General features: G+C 43.5%; 3 protein-coding genes across 5 annotated transcripts in view; all 3 read right to left on the bottom strand.

Moving 5' to 3' along the window:
- atxn7l1 (ataxin 7-like 1) overlaps positions 1-6,705 on the bottom strand; it is a 28,904-nt gene extending 22,199 nt beyond the window's left edge. The window contains exons 1-3 of one of the 3 annotated variants that reach the window (XM_031865728.1): positions 6,439-6,705; positions 5,893-5,961; positions 2,610-2,705 (exon numbers count right to left, since the gene is read on the bottom strand). In XM_031865728.1, coding sequence (XP_031721588.1) covers positions 2,610-2,705; positions 5,893-5,961; positions 6,439-6,535 — 262 coding nt within the window. In that variant the 5' untranslated portion in view covers positions 6,536-6,705. Of the gene's footprint in view, positions 1-2,609; positions 2,706-5,892; positions 5,962-6,438 lie in introns of those variants that run through there. The other 2 variants (XM_031865729.1, XM_031865730.1) reach the window with 2 other exon arrangements.
- A 1,391-nt stretch (positions 6,706-8,096) lies between these two features.
- sypl1 (synaptophysin-like 1) lies at positions 8,097-16,718 on the bottom strand. Its single transcript, XM_031865722.1, has 5 exons — positions 15,331-16,718; positions 11,591-11,709; positions 11,302-11,506; positions 11,025-11,216; positions 8,097-10,539 (listed from the first exon to the last, which is right to left on the bottom strand). Exons 1-5 carry the CDS (start codon positions 15,400-15,402, stop codon positions 10,408-10,410), a joined length of 720 nt encoding a protein of 239 aa, XP_031721582.1. The 5' UTR covers positions 15,403-16,718; the 3' UTR covers positions 8,097-10,407.
- Positions 16,719-17,852: 1,134 nt separating this feature from the next.
- Positions 17,853-21,485, bottom strand: part of nampt1 (nicotinamide phosphoribosyltransferase 1) — a 15,377-nt gene continuing 11,744 nt past the window's right edge. The window contains exons 5-9 of the mRNA XM_031865613.1: positions 20,576-20,839; positions 20,355-20,474; positions 20,127-20,267; positions 19,910-20,044; positions 17,853-19,814 (exon numbers count right to left, since the gene is read on the bottom strand). Of these exons, the coding sequence (XP_031721473.1) occupies positions 19,704-19,814; positions 19,910-20,044; positions 20,127-20,267; positions 20,355-20,474; positions 20,576-20,839 (771 nt within the window). The 3' untranslated portion in view covers positions 17,853-19,703. The remainder of the gene's footprint in view (positions 19,815-19,909; positions 20,045-20,126; positions 20,268-20,354; positions 20,475-20,575; positions 20,840-21,485) is intronic.

Below are 21,485 nucleotides of genomic sequence, written 5' to 3'. Positions count from 1 at the left end.
AGGAAACAGGATATTATTGTTTTTGACCTGCCTCTGAGCTCAATTAATCCACCACTACACAGACAAAGTTGGAGGTGAGTAGAGACAGAGAGACACAAACAGCAACAACAACTTTATCGTGCACTCTGCTTCCACACAGCAGGGCCACCAGCAGAAGAGACGGACAGAGAGTGGAGAGAAGAAGCAGCGATACATCGGAAAACACAGCGGGAAGCTCCGATTTATCCAAACACACAGCTTCAAAAGCACGACTCACTCACGCACAGGCACACACATGTGAAATATTGAAATGTCTAGTTTGTCATGGTGTTCAGGGCTGAAAAATGACTTCAAAATGCAGCCCAATGTAGCCTGCAGTAATGTTCAATTTGTAAAAGGTGACGTGTGTATCAAAATAAATATTGTTGTTCTGCAGAGATGTTCTGGCCTACAGACTTAATAAAGCATCTTTTTTTGGTTGAGATCCCCGCAAAAAACATCCCATAATCATGTTTTTCAATGAAAATGACAATAATGATGTAAAAATGATCATTCCCTCTAATATCACAATTGACATACAAGTCAAAAATGATCGCAACTATTCAGGGCCCAAATGTCCTGTCATACAAAATGCTATTGAACTCCCCTCATTCTCATTATACTAGCCCTTAGAAAACACATCAATATGAGGTAAGTTTCAATAATCCTCCCACGTTGCTTCAAAAAAAAAAAAAAAAAAAAGAGTGGTGAAATCAAATATGTCTTTATAACATCCTGTTCTGTCCAAAATAAGCTTTGGAGGTTCAACCACAAGCATTAAAAACTATTTCTCTGCACGTTTCCTCTCTACGAGCTCATAGGAGAGAGAGAGCACGGTACGAACGCTGCCACTGTGAGGGGTTTATCCCACCGGGGCTACTTATGCTAAGAATATACGCGCTTGCGTTCCTCTGAGGACATCTAAACGAACACGTCCACGACATGGAGCAGGTCTCCGACATATAACATACAGTTAAACCTTCTTGAACACGTGACGTGGTAAATATTAAACGTCCACGCAGTGCAGGGCCCGAGCTTAAGTTGTGACCACTCTCTTCGTCACACACAGCAACGCTTGAGCAGCAAACTGGGCGTGTATAACTCAGAGCCGCTGACCCCTGAGGCAGCCAACCCCCTCTTCCTCTGTGTGTGTGTGTGTGCATTTCTGTATATCCAAGGCCTCAGTGCCGATTCGACACACAGGTCAAGCATGAAAGCAGATCCCGTGATGGATACACACAAATACAGGGCCATTGCAGGGAATAGAAATGCACAACATTTCATTTAGAACCCCCAGCAGGACACTATACTTGTGAGGACATTACAGTAAGATGAGGAATAAAGCGACAACGGGAGGAAATGCATAAAACATCGTAAGAACATCTTGACGGGGCCAGTACAAATTTAAGAATGAATGGACGCTGGACAGTTCGACTGAATTACAATGAATATACGTTTTTAAAGTATATGGTGGACCTCGATGAAAGTGACTCACACATGCTGCTTTTCTACTTGTCAGCATGTGACTTGGCCTGCTGGCTCACCACAACGCCAGCTTGTTAAAATACTGTGGCCCGAGGATAGCTTTGTTTTATGAGGAGCTCTCAGGAGATTCCCACTCCTGACGGTGTGTGTGTGTGTGTACGTGTGCATGAGCATGTTTTAGACCTGTTGTTACCCGACCCTGTGTGTGCGCATCAGCAAGCAAAAAAACGCCAGCGTCTGCCAGGAGACTGTGTCTTACAATCCCACTGACCTCCTTCTGCTGAGAAACAGAAAGTGAGAAATGTGTGAGCATGCAACTCCACTGGCCTCTTTACTCTCAGGGAGAAGTGTGTGTGTGTGTGTGTGTGCTCATTAACCGTGACCATGTCCCCACCCCACCCCACCCCCACCCTCTCCCCGCCCAAACAGACGGCTATGGCTGGTGCACGTGCCGCCAACAGAAGGAAGCAGCAGCTCACGGGGCAGATGCGAGCGCGCTCAGTGGAGCCCCGGTCAAAAACAAACAAAGAGGTAGACGGACGGGCCGGAGGGCCAATGGGAGCCGGGATCAAGTGCTTAAACGACACTCTTAAAAAGGTGAGATTTAACAGATGCATGTGGATTACATTTTTATTTTTATTTTTTTAAATCAACCCATCGGCCTGTCGAATCTTCCTTTTGCTTCCACATTTTTTCCGGAGTACAAGAATATTATTTTAATGGTCATTTCTCTAACAAAATACACGGGCACAATGCTACATCAGGTCCACTTCTCTGTAAATTATTTAGTGTTTTCTAGTTGTATCAGCCTGCTGAGTGTTAGACAGTATAAACAAGTGGTGTGTGTTAGTTTGGACTGGAGGATAAGTTGTAGATAGACTATGTTTCAAAAAGCCCTGCAGGGATAAATAGAGATGATTGTGTTGATCTGGCTGCTCTGCGTGAGTGTGTGTGTGTGTGTGTGTGTGTATGTTCTGTGCCTCCGTGTGACAACTGGAGATGCCGCGAGGTATGGCCTGAGGTTTTCATGTGTGCCTCTGGCCTGTGGGGTCGCTGTGTGTGTGTGTGTGTGTGTGTGTGTGTGTGTGTGTGTGTGTGTGTCTTACCATAGTGTGAGAGGATGCCCTGAGGAGTGACCACCTGATCGCAGACATGGCAGACAACAAGACAAAAATCCTCCAGTGCTCTGTAGCCAAGCATCTCTGAGAAAGACATGAAGAAGAAAAACAACTGAGAACCATATAGAACAAGAGAAGAAGAGTGAGAAAACAAACAAAAGTTAAATATATTGTGTTTAAATTACACTAAAATCTGAAAAACAAACCTGCCAGACAGAAGCTCACAATGCTCAACATGTTCATTTAGCTTTGGAGCTGCTTTTACAAAAAATGACAGTTCCAGATAACGTGTGTCCCAATCACTAAACAGGCATAAAAGAGACAGAAAGGACAGACAATCCTTTCAAGAAAGCAAACAGCAACAACACTGTGCCACTAAACAAAAACTGATTCATAGAAATAAAGAGAAAAACTCATTTCTCCTCATGGAAATTAGCCAATATCTGTGTTGGCTAAGCTTTAAGAGCCTAATCTTCCTGTAACCAAACAAGCTCCGCTGACAGAAATCGCAGCACTTATTAGCTCGGGGCTTAAGCCAGACTCACTGAGGGGAGGTGGGGGGGGGCGTGTACGGATGGATGTGTGTGTGTTTGGGAAAAATTGAGAGAATGTGTGTGTGTGTGTCTGACGGTGTGCCGTGGCGTCGGGACCTCGCATTGCTGGGGAGTTTTGTTGTCATTTGGGAAGTCAAAGAGAGCGTCAGTCATGCCTCGTGCACATCAGTGTGTGTGTGTGTGTGTGTGTGTGTGTGTGTGCAGGAAAAGGATCTGCGGAGGTTACTGAAGGTCTAAGTCATATCACACAACCGTGTAGACAACGAGAGCTGAGGGTGTGCGTGTGTGCGTGTACACACTGCAAAAGGTCAGAGTGGGTTTCATTACGCATGCAAGAAGTGTTCAAGGACACAAAAAAAAACACTGAGGTTGTCGTGATCGCTGGCAGGAATATTTCTTTACTTTTGAGTTATGTTGATACTGATTGAAGACTGAATCAAAACGAAGGGCAAGAGAGTAATACCAACGCGGTGAAATAAACTGTTATTAGAGGAAGTGGCTTTCTCGTCAGGCCGACGGTTAGTTTCAGAGTAAAGCTGCACTGAGAGGCAGTTATAGCGGGAAGATGCTTTGCACAAGTTCCCCTCGTCAACACAGAAGAGGAGATTATCTCTCGCTCTTTTTCCCCCCTATTATTTCTAAACATGCTGCTGGATTTAAGCCACAATTCAAACTCTCGGATTCCAGTGTTTGCTGACTAAAAACTGCTTTCCCTCACAAGCAAATAAAGCGTGTTTGTTTTTGACTTAACCGAAAAAGGGGGGGGGGGGTGTAATAATACACAAATAGAAAGTTTTGGCTGCGTGTGGAGAAGCAGCTTTTGAATGTGGTCACATTTAGTGAACGGCTTGTTAGGCGGTTAATAACATTGTAATGTGAGCAGTGAGACGCTGCTGCAGGTTAGCTCGACCTGCCGAGGGCTCAACAACTTCAGCAGTTTGTGTCCCGGCCAAAACAAAATATGCAAAGGACTGTTAGTGGGAGTGAGTAAGAATGCAATTTCCTCTGCATCTGCCAAGTCAAATGCAGACTAAGTGCGTCGTCTATTTCTGACAGGCCTGAAAATGAACAACAAAAACAATCAGTCACTGGCGAACAAACGTGTTTGGAGCTACTAATGACAATAAATCATCGGACGCAATTACAGATTTAAAAACTCAACTAGTCTCTCCAGTTTTTTTTCACAAAACTGCCAAAGATACAATTCCAGCATCTTGAATGAAGACACTCCCTCGTCCTTTTTTTTTTACTGAAATAAGAGAACGAGACTTTCGGTAGGCGTCCAGAAATAGGCGTCGGGTCTTATTTCTAGGAGGCAAACTGTTTGCAGGAGTAGCTAAACTGTAAAGACAGTGTGTCACAGGGAGAAACCCCAACAGGTGTGCTGGGTTATGATCAGGAAAAAAAAAAGTTTAAACCTAAAAAGAATTCCACAGTCAAAAGGATTTAAATAGAGGAAACAGTTCATGTAGAGACGTCTTCATCAGAATATACTCTAAGAATGCTAATACATACTACATTATCACCTAAAGCGTCACAACAACAACGTGACGGCTCCCATCCCCACTAAAGACAGTGGTGGACACACTAAATAGAAGCATTACATCACTGCCTATTTCCAGTGAGGTGATGACACCCGCTGTCAGTCCAGCCCGACAAAGTTGCTGCTGGTTGTCATCATCTCCACTGTGTGTGAGAGTGACAAATAGACATAGATACCAATCACTACACACACACACACCAATTACTGCCAACCTGGCCTCCCCATCTACAAATACGTTTACACTGAAGTGGCAAAGTGAGTCTGACTCTACGACAACGAGCCACGCTACTCAAACGTACAAATAAAGCTTTTAAGACGTGCTTCCCCGCGTGTCTGTGAGGCTTACGGGTGTCTGTTTTTAGTGTCATGTTGCCAACGGATCAGCAATTCTGGAAACACAGCTGGAGTTTGGCTCGGAGAGAGGAAGATGAGGCATGTTGTGTGTGTGTGTGTTGGCATTTGACCAATGAGAGTGAGAAGACGTTCCCCGCCTCGGTGTGTGTGTGTGTGTGTCGGTGTGTTTGTACGAGGGCTGCTGCAAACTTTCAGGGATGACTCAAGTGTGTAAATGTGCAGCGCGTGCTCCTGGGGGTATTTATACATCGTCGGATATGGAGGAACTCCCCAGGGCTCTGTCCCTGAAGGGGGGGGGCACCCACACACTGCTTAGGGGCACCCCACAACCCCCTCCACAAATAGATATATATTTATATATAAATAATTTATTTTGCCAAAAAGAAAACATAATTAAGACAATAAATAAGACAGACTTTCAGCCCTACGGGTAATACTGAAAGACACATGGGAACCCCTGCTCTCCAGCTACTGTATATTCATTTATTTCCAACAGTGCAAAGGCTTAGCTGGATTTTTTTTTTTTTTTTTTGCCATTTTATGGGCATAAAAATTAATCGTTTAATGGAGAAAATAATCATTAGTTACAGGATACTTACTGTATGACAGCTGTGTTATTCAGACACTAACATCAATATGTCCCTCCTCAGATCTCAACTAAAGTATGTATTTAAAAAGTGCATGATGCCTGTTAATGGCGGTTTTCTGTATATCAACATGTCGGCATCCTTCGATGCTGCAGAGCATGTACAAACAAAACAATAACAAACATCACCGTGCGAGTGACAGCGTTGAGTATCTGTCGGTGCAACTTCCTCACCTCCTTTGCCGAGCCTCGCGGCTTCACCGAGGCAGTAAAGCTGTTTGTCGCGGTTATCCAGGGACGAGTCTGCGTCACAACAAGCACAAACAGCCGCTTACAAACACTCGGCAGCAGTCACAACAAAACTTTGGGGGGGCCACGCGCGGAGCCACGCTGGTCCGAGGTTGCAATGCTACCATGGTTAGCATTAGCTCGCTAGCAGCAGCGCGAGCTGGCTTTTAGTAAAAGCAAAGTGAAGCTGTCAGAAAGCTAACAAAACTTACAGCTGTGGGCGCGCAGGATATGCATTACTGCACGCGCCAGTGGTACAAACTCTGCAGCGTAAGGGGTTATAAGCTTTTGCTCACGCGCCCCGTGCACGACTATTAAAGCGACCTATTAATATTGCATTTGGTAGTAATATTTTTTTGACAGTTACTTTGCTGCGCTTTGACAGACCCTGCATTGTGGGGGCTTGCTCAACTCAATCACAGACAGTTGGAGCACGCACTTCCCGACAGTTTGTCCGTGAAAACAACAACGGCTACCGACGTGCGAACTTACTGTCAACAAAACGTAATTTAGCCGCACTGACGAAGGAAGACCAAGGCTCGCAAAGGAACGTATCCGGACTTGGTATTTGGCGATCCAGTGTCGCCATTGCTCTTCCTTCTTGTTGCTTTGCTGAGAGACGGGTTTCCCCCCCCCCCCTGTCTCTCCTTCGCACGCAGCAGGCAGAAATACGAAAGAACGAGATATGCTGACGTCGTTGTCGCTGGGCTTCGGCTTGGTTCGGCTTCTGTCGGAGGGTTTAGGGGTTGAGACGCTGAGCGACAGACAGCGGAGCGAACGTTACTCACGAGTTGAAAAGTTCAGCAGCCTATGGAGGTGGCCTATAGCATGATAACGTCCCTCTCACTGTAGGACCGTTACACGGTGATGTTGCAATGGAAACATTAGGTAATTGGTCAGGCCTTAGAAGGCCTAATAATAACACAGGGAAACCTTCATCAAGGGATCTATGCTACATATATCCCTGTAATTAAAAATGGTGACAATTAGGTATTTTGCACCCTGAAATAAGTGTCGGCTATGATATCAGCCCTGGCAGGAAAGACCATGTGGATGAACCAGATACCGCTTTATGCTTTACTGGAGGTTGAGGCTGGAAATATAAGCCACGGGCCGTTGTACCAACGCTAGATTTAAATACTTCTCTCAGCTTCATTACAAGAAATTAGAGTACTATGAGCTCTTGCCAGGCAGTTGCAAAGTAATGGGTGTAATGTACTTTGAAAAGAGAAGGTCAGAATTATGAATAACAGTATGGCGTTAGTAGATCAGATTATATTATAAGGTTACAGCTGCAGTTTAATTTCGTGCATATAGTGAAACGATTAATTATTGGCTTCATCGCAACCTTGTGCAGGTTAGGGTCAGAGGTGAGACTCCACTGCAAATAAAACACCAACAACAGCAACATAAATCATTTTATTTTAATAGTAGTCTATGTTGCAATTTGTTATATAATGGCTCAGCTTTTACAGTAACAACAAAGCACTGTAAATGGGGTCAGATAGACACTGGTCAAAAGCAGTGATTTTTATTTAATTTAATGCGGGACATCATTAATTAAATATATGAATTATCGAGCCATTGAAACAAACTGCGCCAGGATGTTGAGATTGTCAAAGTGGCTCAGTAGGTCACGCACGTGGCACTATATTGACCTCCTGTGGCTGAAAACAGAACCTGCATTTCAAGTGCAAAGTGAGGCGAGATGACAGTCAAGACACTTTCAAGTGGATCACAACTCCTCTTCCATCACGATGATACTGAACAAACTGGTCACTTGAGTCCAGCTTTAATCTCGTGGGTTTAAAACCTGAAAAAAGGGAAGAAGAAGAATCCAGAAGCTACACGCCTGCGTCTCACATGACGCAGCAAGAAGTCAAGTGTTTCAGCTGAATCAGAGGGAGAGCGAGTGAGACAGAAGAGGGTGGAGATACAGAGGAAACGAGGGCAAAGGAAACGACTTTGATTAGTTTGTACTGATGTGCCAAAGCCACACACACTTCATGTGGTTGAATGCAATCCTTGCTGTCTTTCCCTCACACACACACACACACACACACACACACACACACTTCTCTATTCTCTCCTTTGTCTCTCACTCACACACAGACAAACACACCATTTGTTCTCTTTTTTTTCACATGAGCAGTTGAATTCAAACAATTTCATACTTTTTGTTCTCCAAGATGTTTAAATCTAATCTGTAAAATCTGCTATTTCACACATGACCAGTGATGTGAAGTTAAACTAAAGTTGAATGGATGTTTTTGAAAAAATGTTTGGCTTCCATATGAAGGCCTGACAGAAAAGTGCCAGACAAACACACCCACAGGCGGAGTGCATGTTGTGCACTGAACACATACAAACACACAAAGAGATTAATGACAAAAAAATCATTCATTTTTTATTGAAAAAACAAAGGTACATTGAAATTGTGCATGTCACAGAGTGAATGTATGTCTCTCTTGAAGACGACCGTTTGGCGGGTTAAATGCTTTGGAATCATTGACAAAGCTACACAGCTATGGTCGGATGATGATTACGAGAGTGCAGAGGCATAACCAGTACACCACACACGCTTTAATCCAACTCTGTCTTGCAGCAGAGTTGTATGAATTCATCATCACTTACATTTTTATTATATCAAAAGGCAATAGATAAAAAAGAAAATCAGAAATTCCTTCAAAGAAAATCATCCACAAATAGTTCAAATGAAAAATAAGACAAAGAAGTGACATGAGGTTTATTAAACACCACACCAGCTCACTGCTTGGTGTCTCATTAATGATTTATAAAAAAACTAGACAATCAAAAGACAGCTGTTTTGACAACAACAAAATAACTGATTTAACATCATATAGAGATAAGGAATACGCTTAAAAAGGAGTAAAAACGAGAGCTTTGGCAGAGTTGTTTCTGTTTAACAGTAATGCAAAAAAATGAAAAAGTCACTTCGACATTCAAAGTGATAAAAAAACAACACTATCAAGGAAGGATTTAACCTTCATCTGGTACCGGAGTTGAGACTAAATAAATCAAAGTCTTCGGACGCAGAGGAATTTAAGGATTACACACTTTGGTGCTGCAACATTTTAATGAAGTAATTAAGTCGCCAACTTTCAGTGAAGTTTTCTTGATGGACTCACACCTCTCACGGTACACCATAAAACCACAGTCAGCACCACGTGAGTGCACTGTGCATGTTGTGATAAGAACGCCGTGTGTGAACTAGTCTCCTGATATTTGGGTCGGAGGCCATTTTACACGGTGGTCAGGTTTAATACATCTAACCTGTATCCTTGTCCGCACAGACTTACCTTCCTGAGGAAAATCAGTGACGGATAATGACTTTGTCGTGGAGTCACCTCATCAGTGCGCTTCATGAAAAGAGTACCTCTCTACACTAAATTTCAATTTATAAATGTATCATCCTAGATTTAGCTTTGTTCAAGACATTTTAATACCTGCTAGCCACCACTAGAGGGCATATGAATGAAAGAATGAATGAATATATGAGTGAGTCATTTTACAGATACACAAGGGGCTTTGAATCTAAAGAAAAACATATGAAAGAAGCCAACACATTAAACACAGATGCAAATATATTGCTCAATGTCAAGGCCAATGTTAAATGCAATGTACTGGGTGCCAATAAATGACAATGAATGTCATTTTCTGATAAGGTAATATGGTATATAGAGTATTATGCTTCATATTGCACCACAGACAACTGTCTTTTGTTGTCTGTTACCCTGAAAACCTTGATCACATTATCCTTATTGCGGCAAACTAATTAAATCTTGTATTTTACACTCATCGGTACACGATAGAGCAGGATGAACCAGCCGTTACCCCAAAACAAGTAAGAAAACCTATCTTCCTGTAACGTTCGGTCATTGTCTGTGCATGTATCTGCTTACTAAAGCATAAGAAACCGTATAGGAGCCATGAAAAAACACGTTTAATTGCACCATCGCATTGGTGTTGCGATAGTATATCAAACAGGTAAGAAATAAAAAGTTACAAAGACTAATCTACACATGAAACCGTAGTTAGAACACGTTTGCCCTCCCCCCAGCCTCCTACTGCTGCAGAAGAAATCTTTTTGGGGAATTGACATTGCTTTTTGAAGTGTTCTCAGTTCAAGTTAAGCCATGAATGTGCAAGGAATTATATGACATGTTGGGTTACAAAACGCAAATTCGTCTCTGTGTACCTATACAGCTGCTAGCGTGTTGATAAAAGTCAAAATCTAATACAGAATCCATCAGTTTTTCAACTGGCCATCTATCAAAATATCCTTCATTTAATCTCCCTTCGTCACCTTCTCAAAGCTTTTTTTTTTTGTACGTGTAATAACATCTGCACACGTGTGCTCAAATTGTGTCTGTCTGTGAGCGCTCTGTGGGTGGTGTGCACGTATGTGACGGTGGGGTTTGTGTTGCTCTGTATTGCATGTTAGATGGGTGCAGGGACCTGCTGCCTTGCAGGTGCGGGCTGAGAAGAGAACTTCTGGGAGTGCCAACGGGTCTCCTTATACACAAACCAGGCGTTGCCCGCCCACACTAACATGTTGAGGAAGCCAAACACCTGGAAGAAAAACAAAAAACATACATATATATATATATATATATATATAATACAGGAGATTTCTTATAACATACTGTGAATCTGTGAAATGTTATGTGATGACACAAACAAATGACATTTTATGGGTTTTATATCGATCACAAAGCGCCACATTTGCTTTAGACCTGTGACGCTGGTCCACAGCAACAGTGCCTGAGGTAAAATGAAAGTGTTACTGCTCACTGTCTCATGACTGCGAGTCAGGCCGCTTAATGTTTCTGCTCCGGTCTTCTGAAGTCGTATTATATAAACATGCAGGGAGGGGACACTGCCACAATCAGTGACTCTAATCGGTCTAGAAATAGCCTATCTATTGGCCAAGGATTTGGATTTCATCCTGGAAAAGAATGACAGCCGAGGAAGTGGACGCTGACCGAGATTGGTGAGCGAGTGTGCCCCGAAAACCTTCTCGTTTATATGAAGCCGCTCTGCATTTTCTTCCTCACCACAGAAATGTTGAGGGTCCTCATGCTGGCGAACTCTGTGACCTCGCAGGTGACGTTGCTCCCCTTGCAGAGTGCCAGCGTGGCGCCGATGCCCGCCGTGTCCGTGGCGTCCTTCACATTCTGCAGGCCCTTCGCCCAGGCGGACGAACACACCAGCCACAGGAAGACCAGGATGGCCGTGATCACAAAGTCCTGCAGACGAGGACAAGTCTCTCATTTGCAGAGTTGGTTTAAGGTGAACTATCGGCAAAACGGACCAAAAGAGATCAATACTCACGAAAATGGGTCCAAAGTCGGAGTCCTTGTAGACGTGCATGTAGCCTAAATACACCAACAGAGCCACCATGCTGTACAGGAAGCAGACGACGGCGATGCCCACAAAGAACTCCGCTGAGGAGGCCGAGTCTCCCACCATGTGCGTCACCGTGACGGAGCGGTTGCAAAGAGTGGCGTTCCCCTCGACGAGCGGGACCTGGCTTAACCTGGCCACGATACAAGATGGAGAGGTTTTATTTGATCGTCCTTTTGAAATTGATTTACGTGTAATAATGTGTCGTGAATCTCACCTAAATGGGTAGTGAAAGTTGGCATCGAGAGTCTCATTCCTGCCGTCGCCGCAGAAGAGAGATACGATGTTCTTCCCCGAGTATCCGCCGCAGCACCCAAAAGCAAATATGGCCGTGAGCTGTTTTGGACGGACAAGAGAGAGCGAATGATTAGGGAGATGCTTGAGACTGATGTTAGGAAAACTCTGTTCTGCTTTTGGGGGAACTATCGGAGATTTGTTCAAGCGGAAGGGAGGATGTTCTTTCAAATAAACCTGCAATGCCAAAAACACCAACTATGACACTGGAAAATGGAAACCATAACTAATCATAATTTGATTGTGATCCTCCCTACATGCTTGTACTATTGGGCAATGAGCGTAACGTCACCAGAACCTCAAACTTAGAAGAAAGTCGGCAACCTAAAACCGCGTCAGCAGTAAAGAGCCAGAGGGAGTACCAGATGGCCAGCAGTTTACTCTAACAAACAGCTGAAAATAAAACTCACGACTCAACAATTTTTACAAGCTCATTTTTATTTTTTTTTTCAAGCTTCTTACATTTGTTTGTCTCTCGTGGAAATGCCTAATCTAAACCATAGACCTTCCTCTCACAAACGAAATATAATGTGATTTGCATGGCCGCACTAATGCTGCCATTCAGCTCTTGAATTCTTTCTTGCAGGGGCAGAAAGCATCTGATTCAGCGTGGAGGCCATGTGACACTAATACTCTCCTTAAAACCAACACATACTAAATTCTTTTTGTCAGGCTGGCTGCTCCTTAGCTTAACCCTCAAACTGCAGCAGGCAGATCACATTATTTAAGGGGGGGTTGAGCTCCTTCACTGGTATCGCCATGGATCTCATTTGTTCTGCTCAAAGTGTGTCGCTAACAGTTTTCACACGTTCTCAACATGCATGTCATCGTCACACATTCTCACTGAGCAGCCGGCAGCACAACAGACAGCTGTGCATCACAGATGGGAGCTAAATAGCCGTCGTAACAACTTTAAAAAGTTGATTTGGTGAACATGCTAGCAAACGGTGGCTTATTTGCACATCTAGCAGACACGGAGCAACGGTAGCATTCATTTAGAGTTGCGTTTCTGGCCCCGTGTATGTAAGTTTATATACATATCCTCTCCTTTTATCACCGTTTTGGTCTCCACCGTCTATTGAGGGAAATATTTGCCTCTGATGCTCCACTATGTTCACCAGCCAGTCGCTAACTATGTCTGTATGTCAAGATGACCTTTTGTCCCCTTTGTACTGCGACTCCACAGGCTGACATGTGGCACACAACACATCAGAAGCAGCGCCTTTCATCAACCGTAAGATCACCAAAATGGTGATGAAAAAAAGAAAACGAAGATTATGTAAATTAACACTTGAAGGCATTTATTTTGTGGTAGACAGCATGCAGTGGACAGGAAGTGTATTATGACAAAGTAATGATTTGATTCACAGCTCCCACTGCAAGGTAATGACATGCATCGGTCTGTTCATCTATCAGGGAATTAATAAACACACTTTTATCTGAACTTAAACTCGGTTTCATAGCACCTCAACTTTTAGCCTTTAGCGTCACACCACAACACCCGCATGCACACCCACATTTACTGTACATGATCCACACACAGACACATGCACACACACCTCGAGGCCCCTCTCCAGATGTTTCTCCAGATGTCACTGGCGACCACTTCCTGTTTTTCGGGCTACACACCACCATTAGCTCCTTCTTTCACATTCTTGTTTGGCTGATTCTGTCACTCTCCCACTACAAGGTCATGGAGCCTCAGAATGTATGGAGCATATCAACCATGAATGCAACCGCTCACAATGTGTGATAGGAGTTCAGTTACAGGTTCCTGCATGTGATGCAAACAATGACAAAAGAGGACATGTAGGACAAAGAAAGAGTGCTTCTCGTGGGAAGGACCCTCTAGCTGTAAAACAAATATAACTCATAAATCTGAAATATCTTGTTAGGAATAATCAGCAATGTTCTTACACAAAGGTCGTTGAGTCCAGGTCAGTTCGAACAAAAAGCCACTGGAGTGTGTGCTCATTTTGAATGTGGGTTTCCTTCAGACGCCCATGAAACCTGTTTCTCCCTCTTTTGGCAGCGAGACCTGCCATCTTTATCATCAGTATTCAGCATGTTGAGTGAATGGGGGGCTGCATTGGAGCATTTGTTACTCCAAACCCTCCTTCCTGTTTACTACTGCGTAGCAGATAACATCGAGCGAGGTATGAGTGTTTAGGCTGAACAACTCTTGTGCCAAGTAAACAACTTTTTCTTAAATTTAGAACGCTCAAGAGGATTACAGGTTAAATGGACAGTGGGCAAAAATGTTGCTCTTTACACGAGGTGACCTGAACCATCTGTCAGAGCTCAAAAAAAATATCATTTTTATTTAACTGCTGTGTTAAATTTATGTCCAAAATCTGTTGGCCAAACACGCACTCGCTGCAGCTGCCCAGAAGTAACTGATACATTATTCTCCATGCATTGTTTTAATAGTCATGTCATTTATTAATGGAAGGCTTGACCCCGCATTCATGCACTAGCTTTGTGTTCAAATCCTCCCTAAATGTCAGAGATTTGAGTCATGTTTTAGACCAGAATTTAATAGTTAGCTGTTCCGAAAAAAAAGCGCAGCTAACTATTTTCATTATCTATTAATCTGCTAATTATTTTCTCCATTTATTCGAAGAACATCAGAATAGTAGTGACACAATTCCTGTCACTGTTCCCTAAAGCCAAGGGTGACATCTTCAAATACTTTGTTTTTTCAAACCAACTGCCATAAATAAAAAGATATTCATTTACTATCACATAAGACAAAACATAATAGTAAATCCTCACAACTGAGAACTGAAAACAAGCGCATGTTTGGCATATTCGCATATGGGCTGGGATGCGCACAGGACATTCCCGGCATTAAAGGCGGGAAATATGCACAGGCAATTTACCATCCGGACCCTTGTGAATCACAAAATATGCGGTAAGGTTAGGTCAGGGTTCCATAAGGCCAACAACAGTGAAAACACACTCACACGGCCTCCTCCTGAGTCAGATGACTGGGTGTAACTGCGGCTCTATAGCTCTGTATGCGTTATGAGAAAATAGAACAGCTGAGCTGCATTAACCAGCACTGGATTCCTCTGACCCACTGCTGAAGAGCAGAACTGATGACTGGACGTTCACATGAGAAACTGTTGCAAGTCTCTCATGATACAAAAAAAGGCGTGTGCTCGAGTGCATGAGTAGCCAACCGTGTGCACAGTTATGTGTGCACTGGACATAACTCAGCTTAACTCCCATTAGCCAAGTTTTCTTCGTCAAACCCACACTTTTATTCTATGTATGACAATTCAAATGAAATAGAACATATTTTTAAGAAAGGTTTATTGTGACAACAGGCATTTCATTGTGTATTCGCGTGTTTATATAAGTGTACATTTGAAGTTTTGCTTATTAAATCACATAACTGCATGCATTTTATTCATTCTTATAGATGTGAAAACTCAAAGTTTGATAAATGCAGAAAGAGTCATGTTCATGCTTTATGTATAAACATTTTCTGCCATCTGCATTTTTAACAAATTCCCCCTAAAACTGTTTACTTAAGGGTTTTTTTTTCCGGAAAATCCAAGAAAGGGACTGGACCTCCCCGTCTTCTGGGTATGAAACGCACACGAACATGCACGCGCACATATACACACGCACATTCAGTAGATGCATCTAGCTTACCCACTCCACCAGTTTGACGAAGCCCAGAGGCTCCTTCAGCGGCGTAAAGTTTAGTCGAAATCCGGTCATCATGATTTGCGTCTCCGATCCCAAAAACCTTATCCAGTCGCTCCCAAACTGGGGATGTTGGTCCAACAGGGAGGGAAAAGGGGAGTTGTTTGGCACAATGACGTGGTTTTTACTGCCGACGCTGCAAAAGATGACCGGACCAAGTTGTTTAAAGTTTTTTACAACCCGACTTTGCGACCGAATCAAATTTCTGCCACGGAGGCGAGAACAGTCTACCCACTGAAAATGCTGTTTTACGCGTTTCAGGAACTTTTAACAACAAATGTCAATGGAAAAAGAAAATATCATTCGTTCAAGCGGATATTTTTTGCAGTGTAGTTTGAAAAACGAGTGCCTGCCGCTCCACTTGATGATGCGCAAAATACGCAGGCGTAAAGTGCGTAAAGGTTGCCAAATTACGCTCCGCTTTTTGGTGAGAAAGCGTCGTGTGTATTTAGTTACAGGAAACGGATGTTAAATAAAAACGTGTGACCCTGTCTGATGGGGTCCACACTGTTGTCAAAAAAGGTTGCTCTTCTACTGGGCTGGGAAAAAAAAAAATCTCCAACTACCAAACGATCATTCTATAACATCCCACAAAGGCAACTTCATACACATGCAGCTGGTCGATAAGTTACAAAAGTACCAAAAGACTTCAGAAGTGTCCTGAGTTTTTTTATTGGATCCATCCGCAGGCTGCCTCCTCCTCCTCCTCGCTGAGTTTGCAGTTACTGTGAAACGCCTGTTCGGTGCTGACTAGGTCATATGACTCTCAGGCTGACTAGGTCATATGACTCTCAGAGCAAACCACAGACTCCCCAAATTCTTCAACCAAAGAAGAAGAAAACCTCAGAGACCAGCTACAACCAACTGCGTTAACACAAGATGAGGATCTTACATGTCAAACATGAGGCGGTTTGAACTTCAAACTCCTGTTAAAGGGGGAGCTCCACCGGCTTTACATGTTAGGATAGGTCCATCATCATAAGACTGACTTACACGTTACTGTCTGCCACTAATCTACAGTGTTATGATGAGACAGAGATGAGATTTATTCCTCAAAAAACAGCATTTTTATTATAGGGGAAAAAAAACATGTGGTCTCTGTTAATGGACAAAGTTCGGGATGCGTCTTAAAACAAAAGCATACAAATATTAAGTAGATATGAGGACAGAATGATTAAGAAGTTAAAGACTCAAAGTGTTACCTAAATGTCATTTAGGTAACACTTTGACAATTTTGTACAAGTGTATCATTTTTGTTATGTTTACATTTTGTAGACTGGACTCTCAGAAATATGTTTATTTGGCAAAATGGGGCTCTTAAAGATGAGCGGCTGATGACAGACGAGCTAACTGAACTGAACACGTGATTTCTAAACAAGTGAAATAAAATTTCAAATCAACCCAAATACAAAAGTAGGCAAAATAAATCAACCATTCCAAATTGACAGGGTGGCATCTTTAATCAATGTATTGTTGACAATATAGCAAGTTATGTTTGTTAAAATATCAGTTGTGTTGGGAGAGAATGTGGGACAACCAACATATACATATGCGTAAAACAACAACAGAAAGAAAGAAAAAAAGTATTCACAAACAGTTTTGCATCCATAACAAACAAGACATTCACACACACTAACACACACACACACACAGAAGCTAACAGCTTGACAGTCACACTGCCAGTTCAGTCAAGCAGGTTTGGATAGTCCTATTTGTACAAAAAAAACCCGGTTGTTTCGACAAGATTAATAATATTACCATCTACTGTGGTCGTCTTCCTAACCTGCCTCCAGTCAAACTAGTTCTTGTATGTACAAGTGAGAAGGCAGTATGGCCACATCGTTTGTAAACAAAGTTATTTACTGCAATGTTTTCTGGCATTTTCTTTTTCTCCTTTGTCATACAAAATAATATTTCTCTGAGGTAAGAACCGAGACAATATCAAAACAGTAAAATTAGACTTCAATGCACCCCATCATTGGAAACAAAAGAACTGTACTGTTGTGTAGTAACTCCAGAATCGGATAACCAAGTATCTAACAAATGGTGACAAAAGGGAAAATAAAGAAAACACACACGACTAGCTGTGTTGTTTAGCCGCTCGGCTGTGCTCGGGCTGGTTGGTCTGGGCCAGAGGAGAGAAACGGGAGTCAGTGAGATCACAGGGCTTTCTTTCAAGGTCTCTCCTGAAACCACAGAAAAGACTAGCACGGTCAGAGCCCATGATCTAGACGTAGTAGAGCTGCCCGGGGGCAAACACTGTGGTAGCCGCCTCCAAGGTGAGAATATGTGAAGCTTTTTGAACGTGAAGCGGCTGAACGTCTGAAAAAGAGTGAGCAGGCAGAGAACATACTAATACCTGGAGTTTTAAACGTCTTAGCAAGACACTCTGCAGCTATGCTAGCAGCTCTGAGAGACTACACTTTGAGCTAAATGCTAACGCCAGCATGCTAACGTCTTACTTTAGCATGTTAGCATGCTAAAACTTTGCTAATTAAATGCGCAAACAGGGGGACTTTTGTTCATTTTTGCAGGTATTTAGTCATAGACCAGAAATGTAGACACATTTGAATTTAGATAGGCGGGAAGGGACACTGCCTGACCTTAAAATATTTAGTCAAATATTTAGTTTCTAGTCTTAAACCATTTGTTTTTCTGTGATGTCACCAGCTCCCAGCACCTCCTAAATCCCTCATCCCTCAGCGGTGTGACTAAACACACCGTCACACACTGAGATGCTCTGAGCGGGAAGATAATCAACTCCAAAAGGCTTTATCAGCAACACCCCGTTTCTACCTGGGCAATAAATCCAAACATCACTGGGCACATTTAAGCTTCTCCAAAAACAACAACAACAACACAGCTGCTTTATACGAGTTAAGGCAGTGATACCAAGGGCAACGTTTTGCTTGATCAGCAACTCTGCACCACCAATGTGCCAAAGCACGGGCGGTACAACGCTGTCACAAAGTTATTCCTGATCCCGAGTCTCACTTTTCTGCCTCTTGGTTGCTTTTTCTACAAAACACACTCACTACTTTATCGCCACCTGTTTGTCACAACTCTGTGTCCTTTCAGAATACAAGGCCGGCGAAAAGGAAGTGTTCTCTATTCCCCCTGTCAACGAGAAGATTTGCATAAAGGAATACTACACAATCCTTTAAAGGAAGAGAATGGCAGCACACACACACACACACACACACACACACACACACACACACACACACACACACAACATTTAACATTTCAGGAGCCACAGAATCTTTCATAAACACAGTTAGATCATCTTCATTCCAGTGAAAACAATGTCCGTTCAAATTTTTTTTTATTTTTTTTTTTTATACATCAACCCTTTGTCTTATCAGCAAAAGTTTCCAGAGCATTCGCCATCGTGAAGACCCAATCGGAAACGTTTGTAACTTTGGAAAGATTTTAGGGCTTTTTAAAATTATTTTAACAAATGCTAGAGCAGTACACATACGTGAACAATCTGAAATTCAAAACAAACATTAAAAATTAATCACTTTGAGGCTAAATCCACGTGAGCAGACTTTGCAGTGTGGTTGGACCTTCACGATGTGAATGCTCTGTGGCCAACATAACGGCAAGTAGATGATCATTAATATACCTTCAGTGATGCACCCAGAATATTGTATTTGGCGGAGTAACGGTACAAAATATTCAGGTAGTACTCGCTAGATGTTTATAGTTTGGGCCCTGACCTCTGATTAAAAGCCGGAACATTGGGGGAAATAAATTCTTTCATCCTCTACAATTACAGCCGTAGTATACCATCCTTCACATAAGAGACAAAGCTAAGTAGATTCAGAAATGTAGTTTTTTTTCCCTTAATTTTTTTAAACAGTACTGTACACAATTCAAGGGGGGGCACGGTCAGTGGCGTGGCTCTCCATCATCATCATTCTCACTTTGACTCGCCGTGGGTTCACTCCGCATGGAATCAACAGCCAATCACGTTCTAACGTTACGATATGTCGGGGCCCTGTCAGTGCAACACGGCAAAGTTCTATTTGGGCACATGGGAGTGAACGCACGGCTCGTCTTCATATTCGCAACCTCTACCCCTCTGTCGCTTACTGGACCCCCCCCCGCCCCCTTTGGAATTTGACGCGGAAGATTGATGGGGTTTAAGGGGGTCTCACGGTTTTTTAGGAACGTTTCGGGGGGGAATCTCAAGCTTTGGAAGTGGGGATCTATTAGCAGTGCACACCGCCTCCATTTTCTGAGGTGGGCGTCGGAGGCCAAAAGGTGAAGGGTTGAGGGGAGTGGGGTTATTTTTTTTTTGGGGGGGGGGGGGGTTAATACCATACTTCCAGCTCACTCTCTTTGACCTGAGCATTTTCTCTGACTTCGTCAAACGTGTACGTCTTCACGATATTCCCGTTCTGAAAGACCGTGTGCAGCAGGTCCTGGAGGTGAATAGAGAAACGAGCATGTTTTTAGACTGGAAAACACATCTGTGCACCAAAGTGTCTGCGTGCTGCACTGTAGGCATTGAACTCACCGCGCCGTACTCCTCCAGGTCGCCCTTGCCCTCCTCCAGGGTGACAAAGTCACCGCTCTGCGTCCGGTGCAGAGACAGGCGACCTTTCTTTGACCTCTTGTTGGGGTCGGCCACCGGGTCCTTGAACACATTCACCTTTTACAGACAAACAGAAAAAAACGGTTACAAAACGGACAACGAAACACAAATAACTAAGTTCTAACGCATCGGTACTCACCCCCAGTCCATTAGTGACCACATAGCTACATTTGAAGGAGCAGTTGAGCAGATCTCTGGTCAGTTTCTGCAGAAGAGCCCCTCCGGACCCGAAAGAAATGTTCTCAATGGACCACTTGTGCTGCTTCATGCCCTCCACTATCTGTGGAAAAAGCACACGGAGAAACATCATGCATGCGACCTAGTGTTCTCCTTGTACGTCGCATCAATACGGGGCACGCGTCTCTACCTCCTGCAGTGTGTTGATATCGACTCCGTCTCCTTGTATGACTCTGATGTAAGGAGGCAGCACCTTGTAACCTTTGGAGTTCTCCACTGGAGGAAACTTCTTACCCAGGATCTCCAAAACCTGACGGGAGGGAAATGAGAGAGGAAGGGTGGCACAGAGACGTTAGTGTCCCGGCTTAGATTCTAGTCGAATAAAAGGCAAGCCGTCCAACGTGAATGCACCTTCAGAACCGTGTCGAGCGGGTCCCCCGAGTCGGGTCGGACCACCAGCGGGGCGTCTGAACTGCGCGACACGATCAGCGCCCGCAGGTCCTCTCCCCAGATCTTCTCGCAGGCGTTGTAGATGTCGTAGCTGTCGCTGACGATGGATACGGGCACGTTGGAAAACTGCTTGATGATGTGCTCGAAGGCGTCCTTTTCATGGTCCTTCCCCCATGCTGTGATGGTACTGCAGAGGGAACAGCAGATAACATCATTATGCTCCGCCTACAGTCACTTCTTCACAGGCTAATAGCACAGATCGTCCAGAAGAGGGCAGTGCACTCCAGGCTTTAGTCTCACATGAAACCAGACCTGGGCCAAATTGTATTTCCTTAAGTTAAAAACGGTCTGTTGAAGCTATCTTCGATACCAGAAGAAGTGTTGAAAAAAAGTGGAAAACTGTTTCTGCACATTTATTTAATGCATGTTTGCTGAATGTTGTGATAAATTGCTGGTGTTTCCTTCCTTACTTTTGAGGGTTTGTTGCATGTGAGACAACGACAGTTCTCAGCATCTACTGGAGTAAAAATGTCGCCACACTATCGATATTTTTGCTCTCTCTGCCTCTGACGCGTGTCTCATTACTAGTCTCTGAAACTAGCATCTCTCTATTTGAATGTACATTTCTGTACAGCGTATTTGTAAAAGTATTGTATTTCTCTTCACAGGGTATTTCTGTTCCATTGAGAGTTCACAGTAAACAACAGAGGATAATCAAAGTTTGTCCTGAAAGCGCTTTGGAGGCGACGCACCTCTGCTCTAAAACACCCGCCCGTCCCTTTCCTTCAGCACCGACACACGTCAAAGTGGAATTTCACTGCGACTCCTCCCTCTGAGGTAGAAACCAAACCAACTTTAGGAAGGGGGGGGG

This window comes from Anarrhichthys ocellatus, unplaced genomic scaffold, assembly GCF_004355925.1.
Source record: "Anarrhichthys ocellatus isolate YVR2014 unplaced genomic scaffold, GSC_Weel_1.0 scaffold33, whole genome shotgun sequence".
In the NCBI taxonomy this organism is placed as follows: domain Eukaryota; kingdom Metazoa; phylum Chordata; class Actinopteri; order Perciformes; family Anarhichadidae; genus Anarrhichthys; species Anarrhichthys ocellatus.
The sequence above is the reverse complement of the archived record's forward strand: the minus strand, read 5'-3'. Positions and strand labels throughout refer to the sequence as shown.

Excerpts from the sequence above, each read along its gene's own strand:
- sypl1 (XM_031865722.1), bottom strand. The coding sequence starts at position 15,402 with ATGATGACCGGATTTCGACTAAACTTTACGCCGCTGAAGGAGCCTCTG. Across the intron at positions 11,710-15,330 it reads TCGTCAAACTGGTGGAGTGG|CTCACGGCCATATTTGCTTT; the intron begins GTAAGCTAGATG and ends CGTCCAAAACAG. Across the intron at positions 10,540-11,024 it reads GGACCCTCAACATTTCTGTG|GTGTTTGGCTTCCTCAACAT; the intron begins GTGAGGAAGAAA and ends TTTTTCTTCCAG.